General features: G+C 40.2%; 1 protein-coding gene and 1 pseudogene across 15 annotated transcripts in view; one reads left to right on the forward strand and one right to left on the reverse strand.

Annotated features, from left to right (window-relative positions):
- POU2F3 (POU class 2 homeobox 3) overlaps window positions 1-19,684 on the forward strand; it is a 111,201-nt gene that overhangs the window by 20,279 nt on the left and 71,238 nt on the right. The window contains exon 1 of one of the 15 annotated variants that reach the window (XM_090266128.1): window positions 4,079-4,124. The exons of the other annotated variants lie outside the window; for them this stretch is intronic. Within the exon in view, the coding sequence (XP_090122254.1) occupies window positions 4,094-4,124 (31 nt within the window). The 5' untranslated portion in view covers window positions 4,079-4,093. Of the gene's footprint in view, window positions 1-4,078; window positions 4,125-19,684 lie in introns of those variants that run through there. 15 annotated transcript variants of the gene reach the window in all.
- On the reverse strand, window positions 4,350-4,784 carry LOC150019086 (large ribosomal subunit protein uL24 pseudogene; annotated as a pseudogene).

Below are 19,684 nucleotides of genomic sequence, written 5' to 3' on the forward strand. Positions count from 1 at the left end.
TGAAAAGTTCTATATATATCAATTAAGTCCATTTGATCTAGAGTGTTGTTCAATGCTTCAATATCCTTGGTGTTTCTTTGCTTGAAAGATCTTTCCATTGTTGACCTTGGGGTGTTAAAGTTCCCTGCTATCAGTGTGTTGCAGTCTATATCCTTCTTGAGTCTTTCAAAATTTTCCTTACATATTTTGGTGCTCCTATGTTTGGTGCATATATGTTTTACCAGGGTTATATCTTCTTGATGGATTTGTCCCTTAAGTATTATGAAATGCCCTTCTTTGTCTCTTTTTATGGCCTTTGCTGTGAAATCTGTTTTGTCTGATATAAGTATTGCTACCCCAGCTTTTTTTTTTATGTCCATTTGCTTGGAATAATTTTTTCCATCCCTTCACTTTCAGTCTGTGTAGATCTTTTGTTCTAAGGTGGGTCTCTTGTAGACAGCATATATGTGGGTCATGCTTTCTAATCCATTCAGCTACCCTATGTCTTTTGATTTTTGCATTTAATCCATTTACATTTAAGGTTATGATTGATAGGTACTTATTCATGGTTATTTTTCCACTTTATACTTGTGTTCCTGTCTGTCTGTCTCTGTTTCTTCATCTTCTTAAAGCAGATCCTTTAGCATCTCTTATCCTGCTGGTTTGGTGGAGATATATTCTTTTCATCTTCTTTTGTCTGGGAAACTCCTTATTTCACCTTCCATTTTTAATGAGAGCCTTGCTGGGTAGAGTATTCTTGGTTGTAGGCCTTTGTTTTTCATTGCTTGGAATATTTTTTGCCACTTCCTTCTGGCTTGTAGTTTTTCTGTTGAGAAATCTAATGCTAGTCTTATTGGAGCTCCCTTGTATGTTGTTAGCTTTTTCTCTCTTGCTGCTTTTAGGATTCTCTCTTTGTTTTTCAATGTTGCCATTTTAATTATGATGTGTCTTGAAGTGGGCCTATTGGGGTTCATCTTCATTGGGACCCTCTGCACTTCCTGTATTTGCATGACTTTTTCTCTCATCAACTTAGGGAAGTTTTCTGTCATTATCTTTTCAAATAGGTTTTCTATTCCTTGCTCTTCTTCTTCTCCTTCTGGTATTCCTATGATACAAATATTATTATGTTGCATGTTGTCCTGCAGCTCTCTTAAAACCTCTTCATTCTTTTTCAGTCTTTTCTTGTTTTTTTTGCACTGTCTGGGAATTTTTTTCTGCATTGTCCTCCAGCTCACTGATCCTATTCTCTGCTTCCTCTAGCCTGCTTTTAATTCCTTCTACTGTGTTCTTCAATTCAGAAACGGTATTCTTCATTTCCTCCTGACACTTATTGATAGCTTCTATGTCCTTTTTCATGCTAGTGTTATTCTCAGTAAGTTTCTTGTAGTTTCCCTGGAGTCCTTTGTAGTTTTCTTTGAGCTCACTGAGCTCATTGAGTTTCCCTATAATCCATGTTTTGAATTTCATGTCTGACAGTTTGCTTTCCTCTTTTTCATTTAGCGCTCTTTCTGAGGATTCCACCTTTCCTTTTATTGGGGGTTGTTTCTCTGTCTCCCCATTTTTGTGACTCTTCTTGTTTTTTGAAACTTCTTAGATTGATCTTCACTTCCTGAATCTGTCCCTGGTTGTGTCAGATCATGTACCAATCTGGGCCTAGGCAGCCTGTTGGACTACCAGAGATCTACTGTTTTGTTTTGTTTTTTAAATTGATTATGCTATTACAGCTGCACCATTTTTTCCCCTTTGCCCCTTCTTCCTGGTAACATGCTTCCCTCCAGAACCCCACCACCACCATTAGTTCATGTCCATGGGTCATGCATGTAAGCTCTTTGGCTTCTCCCTTTCCTATAGTATTCTTAACATCATCCTATTTTGTTCCTACTAATTATGCATCTTAATCCTTGCACCATTTTCCCCATCATCCCTCTTTTCCCTCCCAGCTGATACCCCTCCAAATAATCTCCATACCTATGATTCTGTTCCTGTTCTGGTTGTTTACTTAGTTTGTTTTTGTTTTTGCTTTTATTTTTTAGATTCAGTTGTTGATAGTTCTGAGTTTGTTGTCATTTTAATGCTCATAGTTTTGATCTCTTTTTCTTAAATAAGTCCCTTAACATTCCATATAATAAGGGATTGGTGATGATGAACTCCTTTAGCTTTACCTTGTCTGGGAAGCACTTTTTCTGCCCTAAATGACAGCTTTGCTATATAGAGTAATATTGGTTGTAGGTCCCTCGTTTTTATAACTTTGAATACTTTTTGCCAGCGCCTTCTTGCCTGCAAAGTTTCTTTTGAGAAATCAACAAATAGTCTTATGGGGACTCCTTTGTAGGTAACTCTCTTCTTTCCTCTTGCTGCTTTTAAGATTCTCTCTTTATCTTTAACCTTTGGCATTTAATTATAATTTATCTTGGTGTGGTCCTCTTTGGGTCCAACTTGTTTGGGACTCTTTGTGCTTCATGGATTTGTATGTCTTATTTCCTTCACCAAATTAGGGAAGTTTTCTTTCATTATTTTTTCAAATACATTTTCAAGTTCTTAATTTTCCTTTTCTTCTGGCATCCCTATGATTTGGATGTTGGTACGTTTAAAATTGTCCCAGAGGTTCCTAAGCCCTCCTAATTTTCTTTCTTTTATTTTTATTCTTGTTTCTTCTTTGTGTTCTGGTTGAATGATCTTCTTTTGTTCCAAATCATTGATTTGAATCCTGGCTTCCTTTCCTTCATCACTGTTTCTCTGTATATTTTTCTTTATTTCAGTTTGTGCAACCTTCATTTCTTCCTTTATTTTATTTTATTTATTTTTTTGCTGTACTCTATGAGTTCTTTGAGCATCCTTATCACTAGTATTTTGAACTCTTCAATTGATAGGTTCAATATCTCTGTTTCATTTAGTTCTTTTTCTGGTTTTTTTTTTTTTTCTGTTCTTTCATTTGGGCCATAGTTCTTGACTCCTCCATTTGGCAGCCTCCCTGTGTTTGTTTCTGTGTCTTAGTAGTGTAGCTTATGTAGCAAAGGCACCTGTAAATCATGTGGGGTGGAGCCTTTGGTAATTGCCAGGGCAGAGCCATCTCCTTCACCAATTTGTGGCTCTGTGGTGGTGGGGTTGGAAAGGGGACAGTGCCACTGCCTGGCTTCTTGCGATTTGTCCCACACTTGCCCTGTTTTCAGTCACTTCACCCACTTCCCATGTGTGATTGATGCCCTTCCAGTTCCTGCTCAGGGGGTTGCGTACATTCTAAGACCATGTGGGCCCTTTTAGTTGCACAAATTCAGAAGCTTCTCCTGCTGCCCATGCAGACCCTTTAAGCAGCAAAAATCAGCAGTTTCTTCCACCACCCCAACCTCCAGCAGTTTTCCAGCTAGAGATAATGGGGGTTTATCCTCCTGGTGCTGGAACCCTGGGCTGTGTGGTCTGGCCTGGGGCTGGGATCACTAGCTTCCAGGGTATCCTTCCTGATTTTTATCCACCACACTGAATGTGAGACCATCTATTCCACCACCACTGCTTCTCTGAGCCATACTGTCTCTCTGCCTTGTCTCCATGACTCCACCCCTCCTACTTTTCTAGATGAATGTGGTGTCCTTAAGTCCTTGGTTGTCAGACTTCCATATAGCTTGATTTTCTGATGGTTCTGGTTGTTCTTTTTTTTTTGAGATATGGTTGTAATGCTTTATATTGTTGTGCAAGGTTACAAAGCATATCTACTGATGCCTCCACATTGACCAGAAGAGAAATTGGTGTTTCTTTAGGATCCCTTTTTCTACCCAGAGGCAAGTCCTCCATTCTTTGTTTTGTTTTGTTGTTTTGGTGGACAGAGCTTCTCCTTTTTCCACCACCATTCCCTCAGAAGCAGCTCCTCCACCCCCAGGAACATGAGCCCCAGAGAGGAGAGGAAGACATGATCCTGGCAGCATTATACCACTTGAGGGAAGGGACATGGTATCTGGAATCAGAAGATGGCTGTGTGACATTTCTGACAAAACCAAAGTTCTCTAATTCCAGCCCTGTGGATCTCACAGTTGGGATGATGAAAATGAAAAGCACACTGAGGATTTGAAAGTACACTGCAAAGCCAAGGAAGAAACCCTGCATGTGTCATCATGACCCATGCATGTTAGCAAGCACACTGTCCCAGGAGCCAGGTAATTAAGATTTGAGTTTCTTCCCTCCATCTCTGGTGCTATGACCCAGCCTCAGTTTCCTTATCTGTAAACAAGTTGTGAGGAATAAATAAAAGGAGAATATACCTCAGCAGCTTTTGGAAGTGTTAGTTGTTCTATAAGTGTGAAATAAAATCTCCTATCTAAGCTTTCTTTCTTTCTTTTTTTTATTTCAAGTTTTTAATGGAAGTTGTATATAAGATTACACTATTCCTGCATCTTCTCAATTGTTTCTTCCTTGTATTTTCCCTTTTCCTTTCCTACTTGGTGAGATTTGGCTTTACATTCAAGTATCTTTTTGAGGTCTTTGTCCAGTTTTAGTCTGGTGATAACCACCTTGCTGAGGTGAATGCCCACATGAACAGTTGTACCATTAGTTTTCTTCCATTGTGCTTATTCAGTGTAGATGATGTATTTCTTGCTGTAAACTTGGACTGCTTTGCCAATTTTCTACCCTTTGTAATGTCCTCGCACAACCTGAACTTCATCATCCTTTCAGATGGGCATGGATCGAACATTGTACTTCTGTCTCAGCTCTTTGGAAGGAGAGAACATAATCTTCCTGCAAATGTGGGAAGGTGCATTGAAATCCCTTCTACAATTCTTGCTCTGGTCAGAAGTCACAAAGGGATTGAACTTCATTTTGATCACTAGCACCTCAGGAATGGCCACAAAAGGGCCCATCAAGCTTTCTTATTACACACATGCCCCCTCCCCCGAGATGCATAGAAGACATCTGTAAGCTTGCATGAGAAACAGTCTGACCATATACCTCTTATATTAGCTCCCCTTACCTTCTCTCCCATCCCTTCTTCACTCTGGGAAGAGGGCAAGGATACAAATTCCTGGTCTCTTACTGACCTTGAAGCACTTTGAACCTCTTCCCCTCTCAAGGTTGAGTGAGGGGTGGAGAGTGTGCTAGCCTAAAGTTGACTTTTAAAGGACCTGTGGGCTGTTATGGAGAGAGTCAAGTCTAGACATGGAGCTCTGGGGACTTGTTTCTGCTTTGCTATTTATTGCCTGCATGACCTTTAGCACCTCACTTCTCTGTGGAATTCAGCTTCATCACCTATAAATGGCATATGCAATGCCAGGAATCTGTGGTCCCCTCAAATACAAAAATGTTCTGATAGAAAAATAACAGCTAAGATGCTTCTCTGAAATATGCCTATTCGGTGCAACAACAACCCTCAGTTTATTTAACATAGCTCTTCCTTTGAAGGTAGATTTTTATTGTTTTTAATAGGGTTAGGGTACTATGAGTTGAAAACTTGGTCGGGAACCTGGTTACTCTGGCACCATATGTTGCTGTAGTGGCCTGACTTGCTGACCTCTTTTCCTGAGACCTGGCATGACTGCCCAGGAAGCTTTGTCAAGTTATCCCCTGACCACAGGAAAGCATTCTGAGCAATTGTGGTGATAACCACAGCATCAGTGTGTCCAGCAAGAGATAATGGGGCAGTGCAGGGGAGCCCTTAGAGGCCCATCTGTATCTCAGACTGAAAAGAAATGGGGATTGTAGTTCCTTTAAAAATTCAAAGTTATTGGTGAAGACCCTTTCATTTATTAAAGATTCACAGGACAAATTGCAGAGGAAAGCTGGGAACACCTCTGTCTACTATGGCATGGCCCCAGGTTCCTGATATCTGTGGGAAGGTACTGAAGAGCAAGGCCTAGGGGTTCCATCTCATGACCATACATGTGGAAAAAGTCATTAGGATGTTCACATAAGCCACGTGTAAAGGAAGCCCTGAGGTCAGTCATGTTTGCTCTGTTTAAATTATGAAAATCTCCAAATCCACAGACTTTCAGAGGTAGGGGGATCCTGAGAGATCATCTTGTCCTGGGAGAGTAAATGGGTTTCTTCAGGAGACCTAAATCCTGATCATCAGTGATTCACTGAGCACTGAGTTTAGAAAAAGGAAAAGAGTGCAGGGATCCATTAGTGATTTTTCCCTGGGCATGGCTTGCATGTATGCTGCATTTTTGCCACTGTTTATCTACACCCTTAGAGGTAAAGTGACTTGACTAAGGACACTCAGCTAGTGGAGGACTGAAACTCAGGTCTCCCAGCTCTTAAGACAGTTCTCTCCCACAGTCTATCACAGGTCCTCTTGTGTCCTGTTCTTCATTTGGCTTCAGGGGTCATCTTCAGGTTATTCCTGGGTATCTCACTCTTCTGCAAGGGTAACAGGAATGCAGACAGAAACTTTTTTGTTTTGATAATTCATGGAAATTGAAGGGTACTGAGATTAAGCCACTTGTCCAAAATCAATGTGAAACAGCCTCTAAAGTAACCCTTAATATCAGTTTACCGTGCAGTGTCTATATAAAACTCTGACCATTAGACAATATTTCCGAATTCCTAGGAGGAATCTCAAGTATAAAATAGGTAGGCATAGTGTGTTGTGGGGTCCTGGAAAAAACTATTTGGACTAGTTTAAATGACTGCACTGCGAAGTCCCTTGGTTTGCTCTGGGACTTCCTGGGGCTGCCCAGTAACGTTTCCAAGGTACTGGTGACTTTAATAATTGCCATCCAAGGAAGTGCCAGAAAGTTGCCAAGTGGCCATAAAGTATCACTGGAAGTCTTACTGGGTTATACTGGGAGTGAAGCATGTGAGAAGAGTCCAGAAATGGGAGAGGTTCAGCCTCGTTGCTGAATGCTCTCTGCATTGTTTACCGGGCAGAAGTGAAAAATCCTGCTAGAACAGTTCTTCATTCTTGTGCTGCCACCTCCCTCACCCAGAGAATAACTCCCCAGGCAAACTCACGCTCCAATGCTGCCAAAGCTATGCAAATCAGTGAGGCCTTCAAGGCTGCAAGCTTAATAATGGAAAAGCAGAGGGCTGGCTCCAAGAGGACTCCTGCCATCTACTTTTGGACAAGCATCCTGGCCAAGGCAGCTCAGCACCATTGACCTGGTGCCCACCAGATGTCATGAGAGGAGAGGCAGAAGTTGAAGTTGCTCTTGACTCCCAGTACCTCTCATGGACCTATCTATTCTTTGTCTTTCTCATCAAGACTTACCTGTTCATCTATACTAAAGAGCTTCCCATGTTGGCCTAAGGAGACTACCTAGAATCCTGGCTCCCCACTAACTTAGAGTGCCTTTTACCCTCTTTTGATCACTTAATATCATTTTCTATGAATGGATATGTGGTGTTCATATTTAACCCAACTCCCTCTACCTTCAGCTCTAGGTTCTTTCTTGGTGGGAAGCTCTTTAGTACAGATGAACAGGTGTGTGTACCATGTGGGACTAAGGAGATGCTGGACTTGGGGGAGCTAAATTGGGGCTTTGATGGAGTCCTCAGATACTAATAATGGATTCATGCTAGAGCAAGAAGAATATACCACATCAGGGTTGAAGACATGGCTTTTGTCTCTCCTTGATGATCATTTCCAATACACACTCAGAATTTAAAAGCTTTGTCACTTTGTACAGATCACTTAACCTTGTTGAGACTCAGTTTCTTCAGCTGAGAAAAATGGGATGAATAATAATGCTTCATCTTCTCAAAGGCAGGGAACTTACCCTGATGATCTCCTGAGGTCCCTCCTAGCCCCATGAGCTAGGGTTTCAACATGTTGGCTCCATTCCTTCTTTCTTGCTGGGATCTCATGGTCCAGAGATTTCCAGGGAACCATGAGAAGCAAAGAGGCCCAGAGAGACCCAACTGGTGGCCCTTCCAACTTGATACAGATATCACCCTTTAGCCCCACCAAGACCTTCAAATTGGGGATTCTGAAGCTTCCTTTGTGAGCCCTTTCTCCCATTCCTTTCCCTTCTGTGTCCTTATGTTTTATTTGCATGCAGAACAAACAGGACAGAGGAAAATGATAAGGAAAGTTCTTTGGTCCTTCCTGTGCCTCTTTATGCATAGACAGTGACCAACTTCTGGGAGGGGAAGAAAAAGCTCTAGACATTTCAGTCATTTGCATTAAACCCTAAGATTTCAGAGATGGAAGGAATTTCAGAGGTCACCTGAGAGCCCCCTCTTGATATCATTAAACTGCCCCTTAATTAAAAAATCCCTTCTGTAACATCCCTGAAATAAGCACCCTTTGCTCAAATGGTCCTAGCAATGGAAGCTTTGTCAATGTGAAACTGCAGGTTTCATTGCTGGACAATTCTGCTTATTAAAGAATTCTTTCTTATAATAAGATGAAACCTGCTTCCCAGAAGCTTCTACTATTGGCTCTTGTTTAGCCTTTTGGAGCTACAGGCTAAGCCTGCTTCGCTTCCATGCCAATATCTGGGGAAAAAGAAAAAGTCTACCGACGTTTATTAAGCACTTACTAAGTACCAGGCACTATGCCAAGTGACTTCAAACATTTCCTCATCAAATTATTTTTTAAAACTTTTGTTTAAAAAAACCTACATACATATAGAAAAGAGATAAAACAAGTTTAACTAGTGACTTAATAATCATTCACATTTTGCCATATTTGCTCTATCCATGTTTTAAAAAATATTTTATTTTAACTTTCTGTTGTAGACATTTTCAAACATACACAAAAGTAGAGACAAATACAATGAGACCCCCTATACTCATTGCGTGCTCTTAACAGCAATCAAATTTCTTTTATTCTTGTTGCTGGAATATTTTCTTATAAATTATGGACATTATAACATTTCAATCCTAGATATGGCAGTATGCATCTCTAAAACATAAGGACATTTTCTTTCTTTAACTACAATATCATTATCACACTTAAAAAAGAATCTCTCATTTAATTCTCATGGCAGTCCTATGAAGAAGGTTTTATCTGAAGGCAAAAGTTCTCTTCTCTAGGCTAAATATCTTCATTTCATACTGGGTTCTTTACCATCTTTGTCCTCATGCTCTTTGTCTAGTTCATTTGGGTTACTTTTCTTAAAGGGTGCCCGGAACTAGGCATGATGCTCATAGGTGAAGATCTGTAATTGAGACAGGATAATAAGAATCTAAGAAAATTTGTTGGCAAGTGGGATAAGAAAACTGAACAAACTGGCCAAGCAATTTACAGCCAGATACAGAAAGTCACCTCCCTAGACATAACATCCAGACCTCAGTTGTATTTCAGCTCCAGGCCCAGGAAAGCAGCAAAACCAGGTGGGCAATGCCAGGACCCACTCCAATGACTAATGACACTGACCATGACCCTGAAAGGGCACACCTGGAAAACTGATGAATGTTCTGCTGAAACTCTCCCCTGAGACCACCCCTAAGATTCCTGTCTGTAAGAAAGAGATAAAAGCCTCAAAACAAAGAACCCAACTCACGCTCTCTCCCTCTCGGGAGCAGCCTGCACCATTCCCTTCTTCCCCCACTTCTTTCTTCACAGGCAAATGCATCTCCTAAACTCTAAGACAATGGGCAGCTGGCTGCTTGTCCTGGGCTGGTCTCCTGAACCTCTCCCCAAAGCCCCCTTTTCTCAGAGTGCCCAGTGAGCTAAGGCAGCCCAGCCTAGGCTCTCCTATTGCTTCCTCTATGGTAAACCCTTCCATATTTCACTGTCCCCAGCTTTAATAAACAAATTTTCATAGTCAATTGGACTCATGTTGTGAAATCTTTCCACATGAACTAAGGAACCCACACACTACAGTTGGCCCTAAGCAGACCCACTCAGGCCAGACCTGTGTCTGGTAACAATGATCTGCATGTCTGCTAATGCATAGAACAGTATTAGCTTCTTAAGCACCCACATGCAGCACATTTTCTTTCTTTAACTACAGCTTCAGTCAACAAAATCTCTCTTTTTGCTGATTTTGTTTTCTTCTTTCACATGAGATACTCTAATGACAACTCTCTTATCTTCTCTTACACCCAAGGAACTGCAATATGTTTATTTCCAAACAATGTCTGCCAATAAACAGAAATGGGAATCAATTTTTAAATTTGTTTTCTTTTGGGGTCAGAAGTATATTAGATTTCTTTTGAAGATGTAGCCTCTTTAAAAATTTAAAATACATCATATAGATATCTTAATGGTCAAGTACCTTAAACTATGCACACTTGAATTTTTAATCACTATACAGGGTGTCACCAAAAAAAATCCACAATTTTAATGATTATAAAATCTGTATTTATTAGAAAGTCCCTTTCAATGTTCAAAATAAACTACATAAATGTACTTTTTTATACTTAGCACCTATTTTCAAACTGATGACCGTTCTGGTATAGACATTGCTGGCAACATGAAGCAACGGAATCATAAACATCAAGAATCATTCCATTTGATATTTGGGCACATTCTCTTTTAACGGCTACTTGTAATTCATCAATGTTTTCAGGTTTTTTAGCATAAACGTTATTCTTGAGAAATTCCCAAAGGAAAAAATCTAGTGGTGTGAGGTTTGGTGAACGCGCAGGGTAATTTACAGGACCTCTTCTCCTGATCCATCTTGTTGGAGATAAAAGTCCTCATCATGAAAATCTTTGTGAATATGTAGCATGGCTGAGTCCTGCAGTAAATTCAAATAAGTGACACCAGTTACAGTACCTGCAAAAAAGAAAGGGCCAATTAATCCATGCACGGATTAGCCACACCACGCCGTCAGTCCTGTCTTTGCACTTCTACCGCATTTTCGTGCTTTCAGTAGTACTTCAAAATAAACTTTCTTTGTTCAAAACTTAATCTGGTTTCAGCCAATATTTCTCAACAGTTAAATCTAAAACAAAAATTCAGCAAGTTACCGGCTATTAAAGTGTGGACACATTTTTTTGTGACAGCCTGTGTGTATCAGCTGTGATTATTTTTAGTGTTAACACAAGTTTGAGGTTGGTTTTGGTATTGGTGAAGAAACTATTGGGCTTCACATTGTAGCAGATATTCTTTTTTCCCCAGTTTTACTGAGGTGTAATGACAAATGATATCTTAAGGTGTGTACATCATGATGATTTCAAATATGTATACATTGTGAAAGGATTTCCCCATTTAGTTAGTTATATCATCCATCACCTCACATATTTATTTGTGTGTGTGTATGAACACATTTAAGTTATACTCTCTTAGAAGATTTCACTTGTACAATACAGTGTTATCACCTAAAATCCTCAGACCTTATTCATCTTATAGTTGGAAATTTGCACCCTCTATCCAACCTCTCTCTATTTCCCCACCCCCAGCCCCTGACAACCACTTTTCTAATCCCTGTTTCTATGAGTTTGACTTTTTTATTTATTTCTTTTAGATTCCACATATAAGTGATGCTATGCATGCTGGCAATATTGTCTTTTTTGTGTCTGGCTTATTTCACTTAGCATAATACCCTAAAGGTCCATCCATGTTGTTTTCTTTTTCAAGTGTATTCTATTGATTATGCTGTTATAGTTGTCCCAGTTTCCCCCCCTTTACTCCTCTCTTTCCAGTACCATGCTTCCCTCCAGCATTCCCTCCCCTTAGTTCATGTCCATGTTTCAGGCGTATAAGTTATTTGGCTTCACCTTTTCCTATACTATTCCTTTTTTTTAAAGTATATTTTATTGATTATATTGTTACAGTAGTTCCAATTATTTTCCCCTTTGCTCCCTCTGCCCAGCAGCCTCCCTTCTCCAACAATCTCACCCCCCTTAGTTCATGTCCATGGGTCATGCATGTAAGTTCCAAGCTTCACCCTTTCCTATATTAGTCTTTTTAAAAAATAATTAATTAATTTTTTTAACATTAAAAAATAACAATTCCCCCCATCTCAGACTTAAGACCCTTTATAATCTTATAAAGGACAATGGGAGAAGGTCTCGTGCTCCTCTAGCTGCTTCATCCTGGACATGGTCATCGTCCTACCTACCCTTGGGTCCAGAAATCCCTAATAAGAGTGGGGGTGTGGAGGAGAGGGTGACTTTTTCACATGGGGAAGGATCTTGCAGACTCCAGGTCAGTTAGCTGTCCCAGGACAACAGCATGCTTGTTTTAACAGGCTGGCATCGTTGTAACTATTCTTACCATCATCCCATTTTGTTCCTATTAATTATTCTTCTTAATCCCTGCACCATTTCCCCCATCATCCCTCTTTCCCCTCCCAGCTGATGAACCTACAAATGATCTCCATACCTATGATTCTTAGTTTGTTTTTGTTTTTTTTTTACTTTTATGTATTTATTTATTTATTTTTATTTTTATTTTTAAAATATATTTTATTATGTTGTCATAGTAGTTCCAATTTTTTTTTTACCTTTGCTCCCCTCTGCCCAGTATCCCTCTTCCCTCTAGCAATCCTATCACCCTTAGTTCATGCCCATTGGTCGTGCATATAAGTTCTTCGGCTTCACCCTTTCTTATATTATTCTTTAAAAAAAAATACTTTATTTATTTATTTATTTTTAGAGAGAGGGGAGAAAGAGAAGGAGAGAAACATCACTGTGTGGTAGCGCCTCACTCGCGCCCCCAACTGGGGACCTGACATGCAATCTAGTCATGTGCCCTGACTGGGAATTGAACCAGCAACACTTGATTCTCAGGCTGACACTCAATCCACGGAGCCACAATAGCCAGGGCCTCCTATATGATTCTTAACTTCCCCTGTCTGTTTTATATTTACCAATTATGCTTCTTAATCTCTGCACGATATCCCCATTTCTCCCACTTCCCCCTCCCAGCTGATAACCCTCCAGATGATCCTCATACCTGTGATTCTATTCCTATTCTGGTTTGCTTAGTTGGATTTTGTTTTTATTTTTTAGATTCAGTTGTTGGTAGTTGTAAGTTTGTTGTCATTTTAATGTTTATAGTTTTGATCTTTCTCTTAAATAAGTCCCTTTGACATTTCATATAATAATAGCTTGGTGATGATGAACTCCTTTAGCTTTACCTTGTCTGGGAAGCACTTTATCTGTCCTTCCATTCTAAATGATAGCTTTGCTGGATAGAATAATCTTGCTTGTAAGTCCTTGCTTTTCATCACCTTGAATACTTCTTGCCAGTCCCTTCTTGCCCTAAAAGTTTCTTTTAAAAAATTAGCCATTAGTCTTATAAGCACCCCTTTGTAGGTTACTCTCTGCTTTTCTCTTGCTACTTTTAAAATTCTCTCTTTATCTTTAATCTTTGGCATTTTAATTATGATGTGTCTTAGAGAGGTTCTTTTTTGGGTCTAGCTTGTTTGGGACTCTCTGTGCTCCCTGGACTTGTATGTCTATTTCCTTAACAAAATTTGAGAAGTTTTCCTTCATTACTTTTTCACATAAGCTTTCAATTTCTTGCTCTTCCTCTTCACCTTCTGGCACCCCTATGGTTTGAATGTTGGCATGTTTAAAGTTGTTCCAGAGGTTCCTAAGCCTCTCCTCATTTTTTTCAATTCTTGTTTCCTCATTCTGTTACTGGTTGACTGTTTTTTCCTTCTTATGCTGTAAATCATTGATTTGAACCCCAGTTTCCTTCCCTTCACCATTGGTTTTGTGTGGATTTTTCTTTATTTCATTTAGCATAAGCCTTCACTTCTTCCCTTATGCATTTGCCATACTTAAGCATATCTGTCAAACCTGTGAGCATCTTTATCACCAGTGTTTTGACCTCTATATCTGTTATGTTGGCTATCTCCTTGTTTGTTAGTTTGGCTATCACCTCATCACTTAGTTCTCCCACTGGAACCTTGATCTGTTTTTCCTTTTGGGCCATACTTCTCTGTCTCCTCATCTTGACAGGCTCCTGTGTTTGTTTGCCTCTGTGTCTTAGGTAGAGCTGTCACTCTTGTTACGTTGTAAGAGGCGAAGCCTTTGTTTTCTCATCAGTAGAGGGCGACCTGTTTCACCACGTTGTGGCGCTGTATGTGGGGGAGGGTTATAAGAGGGAACAATGTGGCTTGCTCAGCACTTGCCCCTTTTCCAGGCACTTCTCCCACTTTATATGGGACTGGCACCTCTCTAGTTGTTGCCTTGGCTGTCGTTCCCAGAATGGGTGGATCTGCGGACATTCTAGGACTGTGGGGGCCCTTTAAACAAGCAGACTCTGCTGAGAGACTGGCTGTTTCTTCCTCTGCCCCAACCCCCACTGGTTTGCAGAGTCAGAAGCAATGAGGCTTTATTTTCCCCGGCACTGGGACCATGAACTGTGTGGTCTGGTCTGGTCTGGTGTTGGGAGTGCTCCCCAGGTGTCCCTCCTGACTTTTTAAAATTTGTGACTGCACTTTCTGGCAGCCTGCTGCTGCCACCACAGCTGCCACCACCACATCACATTCTCTTCGCCCTGGCTCTGCCCCTACAACCTGTCTGGATGAGTATTTCTTCTTTATATCTGTGTTTGTTGGACTTTCATGCAGCTTGATTTTCTGGAACTTCTGGTTGTCTCTAGTTTTGAGGTAGTTGTATTTCTTCTTAGTTGTGGAGGGAGATGCAGCATGTCTGTCTAGGCCTCCATCTTGGCCTGAAGTCCCTTTGTTTTTGTTTTTGCTTTTGCTTTTTAGATTGTTGATAGCTGTGAGTTTATTGTCATTTTAAAGTTCATAGCTTTGATCTTCTTTTTCTTAAATAAGTCCATTTATCATTCCATATAATAGGGGATTGGTGATGATGAACTCCTTTAGTTTTACCTTGTCTAGGAAGCACTTTATCTGCCCTTACATTCTAAATGATAGCTTTGCTGGATAGAGTAATCTAGGTTGTAGGTCCTTGGTTTTCATCTCTTTGAATACTTCTTTCCCGTCCCTTCTTGCCTGCAAAGTTTCTTTTGAGAAATCAGCTGATATCTTATGGGAATTCCTTTGCAGGTAACTCTCTGCTTTCCTCATGCTGTTTTTAAGATTATCTCTTTATCTTTAACCTTTGGCATTTTAATTATGATGTTTTGGTGTGATCCTCTTTGGGTTCAACTTGTTTGGGACTCTGTTCTTCCTGGACTTGTATGTCTATTTCCTTCACCATGTTAGGGAAGTTTTTTTCATTATTTTTTCAAATGCATTTTCAATTTCTTGCTCTTCCTCTTCTCCTTCTGGCATTGGCATCCCTATGATTCGGATGTTGGTACATTTAAAGTGTTCCCAGAGATTCCTAAGCCTCTCCTCATTATTTTTTTTTCTTCACATTCTTGTTTCGTCTTTGTGTCCCAGTTGAATGTTTATTTCTTATTTTTATTCCAAATCAGTGATCTGAATCCAGGCTTACTTTCCTTCACCATTGGTTCTCTGTATATTTTTCTTTATTTCACTTTGTACAATCTCCATTTCTTCCTTCCTTCCTTTATTTATTTATTTATTTATTTTTGCCATACTCTATGAGTTCTCTGAGCATCTCTGTTACCAGTGTTTTGAACTCTGCATCTGATAGGTTGGCTATCTCTGTTTCATTTAGTTCTTTTTCTGGGGTTTTATTCTCTTCTTTCATTTGGGCCATATTTCTTTGCCTCCCTGTGCTTTTTCTGTGTATTAGGTAGAGCTGCCTATTACATCTAACTTTCTTATTAGTTCTACCTAGTAAGATAAATAAGACATAATAACTCATATGCAATAAGATATAATAAGGTATCTAGAAACTCACACTTTCATGAGGGAAACGGACACACTCTATAAAATGTGATATGTGCTATAAGAGTTGTGGAAATACAGAGGAGGAAATTCCTTCTTTTGTTTTGGATAAGCTTCATGGAGGATGTGACATTCAAATTGGGCTTTGAAGCATGATTGTGTATTTTCTAAGGAGAGAAGGGCATTCCAGTCAGAGGGAACAGAGTATGCAAAGTCCCTAATATAGGATCAGGCTCAACCTGCTTGAAAAATAGCCCATGATGTCTGGAGTCCAGCTCTACAATTGGATAATGCTTCCCAGCTTACAAAGCATGTCGCCAGCTTTATTTCACTTGAGCTTTACCATATCTCTGGGAAGTGGCTGGATTTGGAATTATAACCTTATTTTGCCACTGAGAAACCTGAGTCTCCAGAACTTCCTGCCTTGACCACACAGTTTGGGAGTGGTAAGGACAAGGCTTGAATGCCAGTCCTTTGACTTCAAGTCCAGAATTCTTTCCAAGTATATTCTATGGCTCCTCCATGTAGTATCTTAAAGGTTTTGGTGATTGTGGACCAGTACTTCACACAATATAATTGCATCCCTTCCTTTCTCTGGCAAAGAGGACCACCTTCTTTACTGTTTCAAAGAAGAATAAATTGAGTCTGGGAATGACTCACCAGTTACTTCGTGATCTAAGTATTAGGGCAGCAGCAGAAACCCAGTGAGCCAGATCTCGGCACAGAGTTTCCAGGCACCACCTTCCAAGCCTTTCCTGTAGATTGGGTGGGTAGAGATGCCAGATGGAACAAGTCCAGTAGACCATGGGAGAAAAGTAGGAACAAGCTCAGCAATAAAGTGTAAACTGAGGTGGTTCCCTTCAGCCAGATCTGGAGAGAGAATCAACAGTGTCATCATATATTAACTAATGCTTCTTTTAGACTACATCATCAAGGCTCCGCCTAGACCCGCAAATGCTATGAGCTCCTTCTCACAGGTTGTGGGCCATGAAAAAAGTCATGTGTCCTGAGAATATTCTTACCAGCTCAGCAGTGGAATCAAAATGGGAATCACTTTGTGGAACTGAGCCCCTACTAAATGCCCAGTGCTGACCTATGTGCCACTCTCCACTTTCCTGGAGTGTCATGAGGCCAGTTTCCTGGGAGGTCCTGGCTGGCCCAGACACCTCCAGTCCAACTATTTACTGTTTAGTTAGCCCAGGAGTCAAGGAAAATTAGGCAGAGATACCAATGCATGTAAGAATGAATTTTATGAGAAAAGAAAACTCGGGCTCTAAATGCAGCAGTTGCATCCTCACAATAAGAGTCCTTTTGAGAAAGGCTAAAGAAAAATTTCTAGGCAAGATAAATGGCTAATTTTTTTTGGCTGAAGTTTTAAAATTAATCTCTGAATTCTGCTTGCTCATTTTTTAAAATTTTGTGGATCTCACAAACAACATGATAATAGCTTTCACAGAAATCAAAAGCAAAGACCTTTTTAAATTGTCCATAAACATAGTGACCCCTCCAACTCAAACTGTTTTGGCCCTGCAATGTTTCTCTTGTGTTCTAGGTTTTGTTCACATGTGTGCTATTACCTCCTTCTGGAAGCACCTTCTTCTCTTGCCTTCCAGACACCATATTTGCCCGGTCTTCCTCCTACTTTGATGCCCACTCTTTCTCAGTCTCCTTTGCTGGCTCCTTATAATCATCCCAACCTTAACCACTTTTTTTTTTATTTGGACTCAGTTCCTTTGTAACATCAGTGAATCCTATGGCTTTATATAACTGATATATTATATTTGCCACATATAAGTTGATAACTGCCCAAATTATACTCCTGCCCTGCCACCACTCCTGAGTCCAAACTCATTTCCCCACCTCCCCTGGGATATGTAATTGGCATCTCAAGTTTAACTCGCTCAAAAATGTAGGTTTTAATTTTCTACTACCCGCCTACTCCTCCTCGAGTCACCCCATCTCAGGGAATGGCACCACCACTCACTTCTTTGAGAAAGCCAAACCTGTAGGAATGAGTCCTGATTTCTCTCCTTCCCTTGCACCCCACCTCCTGTTATCAGCTGCTCAGCTATCAATTCAAAACATATTCTAAATATAGGCCCTTCTCACTAACTTCTCTCCTACCCTTACATCCAGTCCAGGTTCTCTCTCATGTGAGCCACTACAACAGCCTCCCAGTTAGTCTCTTTACAACTCTCTTACCCCCTACAGTGGATCACTGCAGATTTAAACACTTAAGTCAAATCATGTTACTCCTCTGCTCAGGACCCTCCATCAGTTCCCATTACCCTTGGCACGAAAGCTGAAATCTTTAACATAACCCATCTGTCAGACTCAATCAAGTTATTTTGTCCCTAGTTACTACCCATTCACTTCTCTCTGTCCATACTTGCTTCATTACTGTTCCTCAGTATACAAGCCTGTTCTTGCCTAAGATCCCAATCCCTCTTCTGGAATGATCTTCTTTAGACCCTCAAATGGCTGGGTCCTCACTTCATTCAATGAAAATGTCATCTCCCTGAGTGGCCTTCCTAGACCACCCTGCTTATGAACAATCTCTGACACACACATTTTCAGACTATGCATTATTGTTCTCCCATTAATTACCTCTAAGTGAAATTATATTATATATTTTTCTTACTCCTTTTATGTCTCCTCAACTAGAAAATAAGCTCCGTGAGGTCAGAAGTGTCCATCTTTCTTGTTCAATATTACAGTCCCAGTTACAAGAACAGTACCTGGCATATAGAGTATGCTTAATATATACTTGTAGAATGAATAAATTTGGGGTTCTTGGTCAAATTTTAAAATCACTCCTTATTAGACCACCTTTAAAATGTCCTGAAAATATTTTTTTAAGGTAAGTAAATTTTACCTTTAAGTCTACCCTTCCAAAGACAACTATTTTTGGTCTGTGGGCCCTTCCCATCTCTAGCTCCCCTCAGAGATTTTATATACCATCTTAGTTGATCTCAAAAGCGGGCTGCTATTCACTTGATGTCTTGCCATATTCCTCTTTCTTGGGACCCCATAGCCATTCATCCTTCTGCTCTCATCTTGCTGGCCCAGTACTCTCAGAAATATCACACAACTATACAGGAAAGGCCACACTTTGCCACTGTTTAGAACAGAGCAGAGGGAAAGAGGCTTATATTAAAACTCCAGAGGATTCTTTAGAGACCATTTATTCATCTACAGGCATTTTGTGTTTCTCTGTGTGTAACACAAAATAATCTTTAATTGAGTAATGATAATTTTATCTATGGTAGAAGAAAACATTATATAACTTCAGAGAAGTCAGGGAGTCATATAGGTGGAATTTTTCATCTATAGGCATTTCTTTCTTTCTCCCCCTTCACCTCCTCCTCCACCTCCTTTCTCCTTCTCCTTCTTCTCCTGCTTCTCCTTCTTTCATTGGTCCTCACCTGAGGACACTGTTTTCATTGCTTTTAGAGAAAATGGAATGGGGAGAGAAAGAAACATTGATGTGAGAGAGAAACATTGGTTGGCTGCCTCTGGCACACTCCTGTCCTCAGGATCATATGCACCTGGCCTGGGGATCAAACCCACAACTTTTTTGTTACAGGAGAATAATCCAACCAACTGAACCACACTGACGAGGTCTACAGTCATTTCTTGAGCCTCTGGCCTGTGTTAGCAACTGTGGTAACCATTGATGATATAAAAATGAATGTCATTGTCCCAGTTTTCAAGGAAATCATAGAGTAGTGAGAGAAAGAAATACACAGACAAATAAGGAGTTACAAGATAAGTACCATGTGACTGGTTGAGAGGGCTACTGGATTCCAGAGGAGAGGGAGACTAACTTTGTGAAAGGGGACAGTGCATGAAGGCATGGAAATGTTAGTTGTGGGGTGTTTGGACATGAATCAGCATTGTATTGGATGCAGTGCAGGGCACCAGGGAGAAAAGGAGAGGGACTGTGAGTGGCGAAAGACAAAGCAGGAATGGAGTCCCTGATGAGTTGATTAGATGATATGCTAAGAAATTTGGACTTCATTTCAAAACTATTGAAGATTCAATAAAAAAGCAGAAAAATTTTCTGATTTCAAGTTCTAAATTTATTCACTTCCTCATTTATT

The sequence above is a fragment of the Furipterus horrens genome, unplaced genomic scaffold (assembly GCF_987537825.1).
Source record: "Furipterus horrens unplaced genomic scaffold, mFurHor1.1.pri manual_scaffold_2, whole genome shotgun sequence".
NCBI classification, from domain to species: Eukaryota; Metazoa; Chordata; class Mammalia; order Chiroptera; family Furipteridae; genus Furipterus; species Furipterus horrens.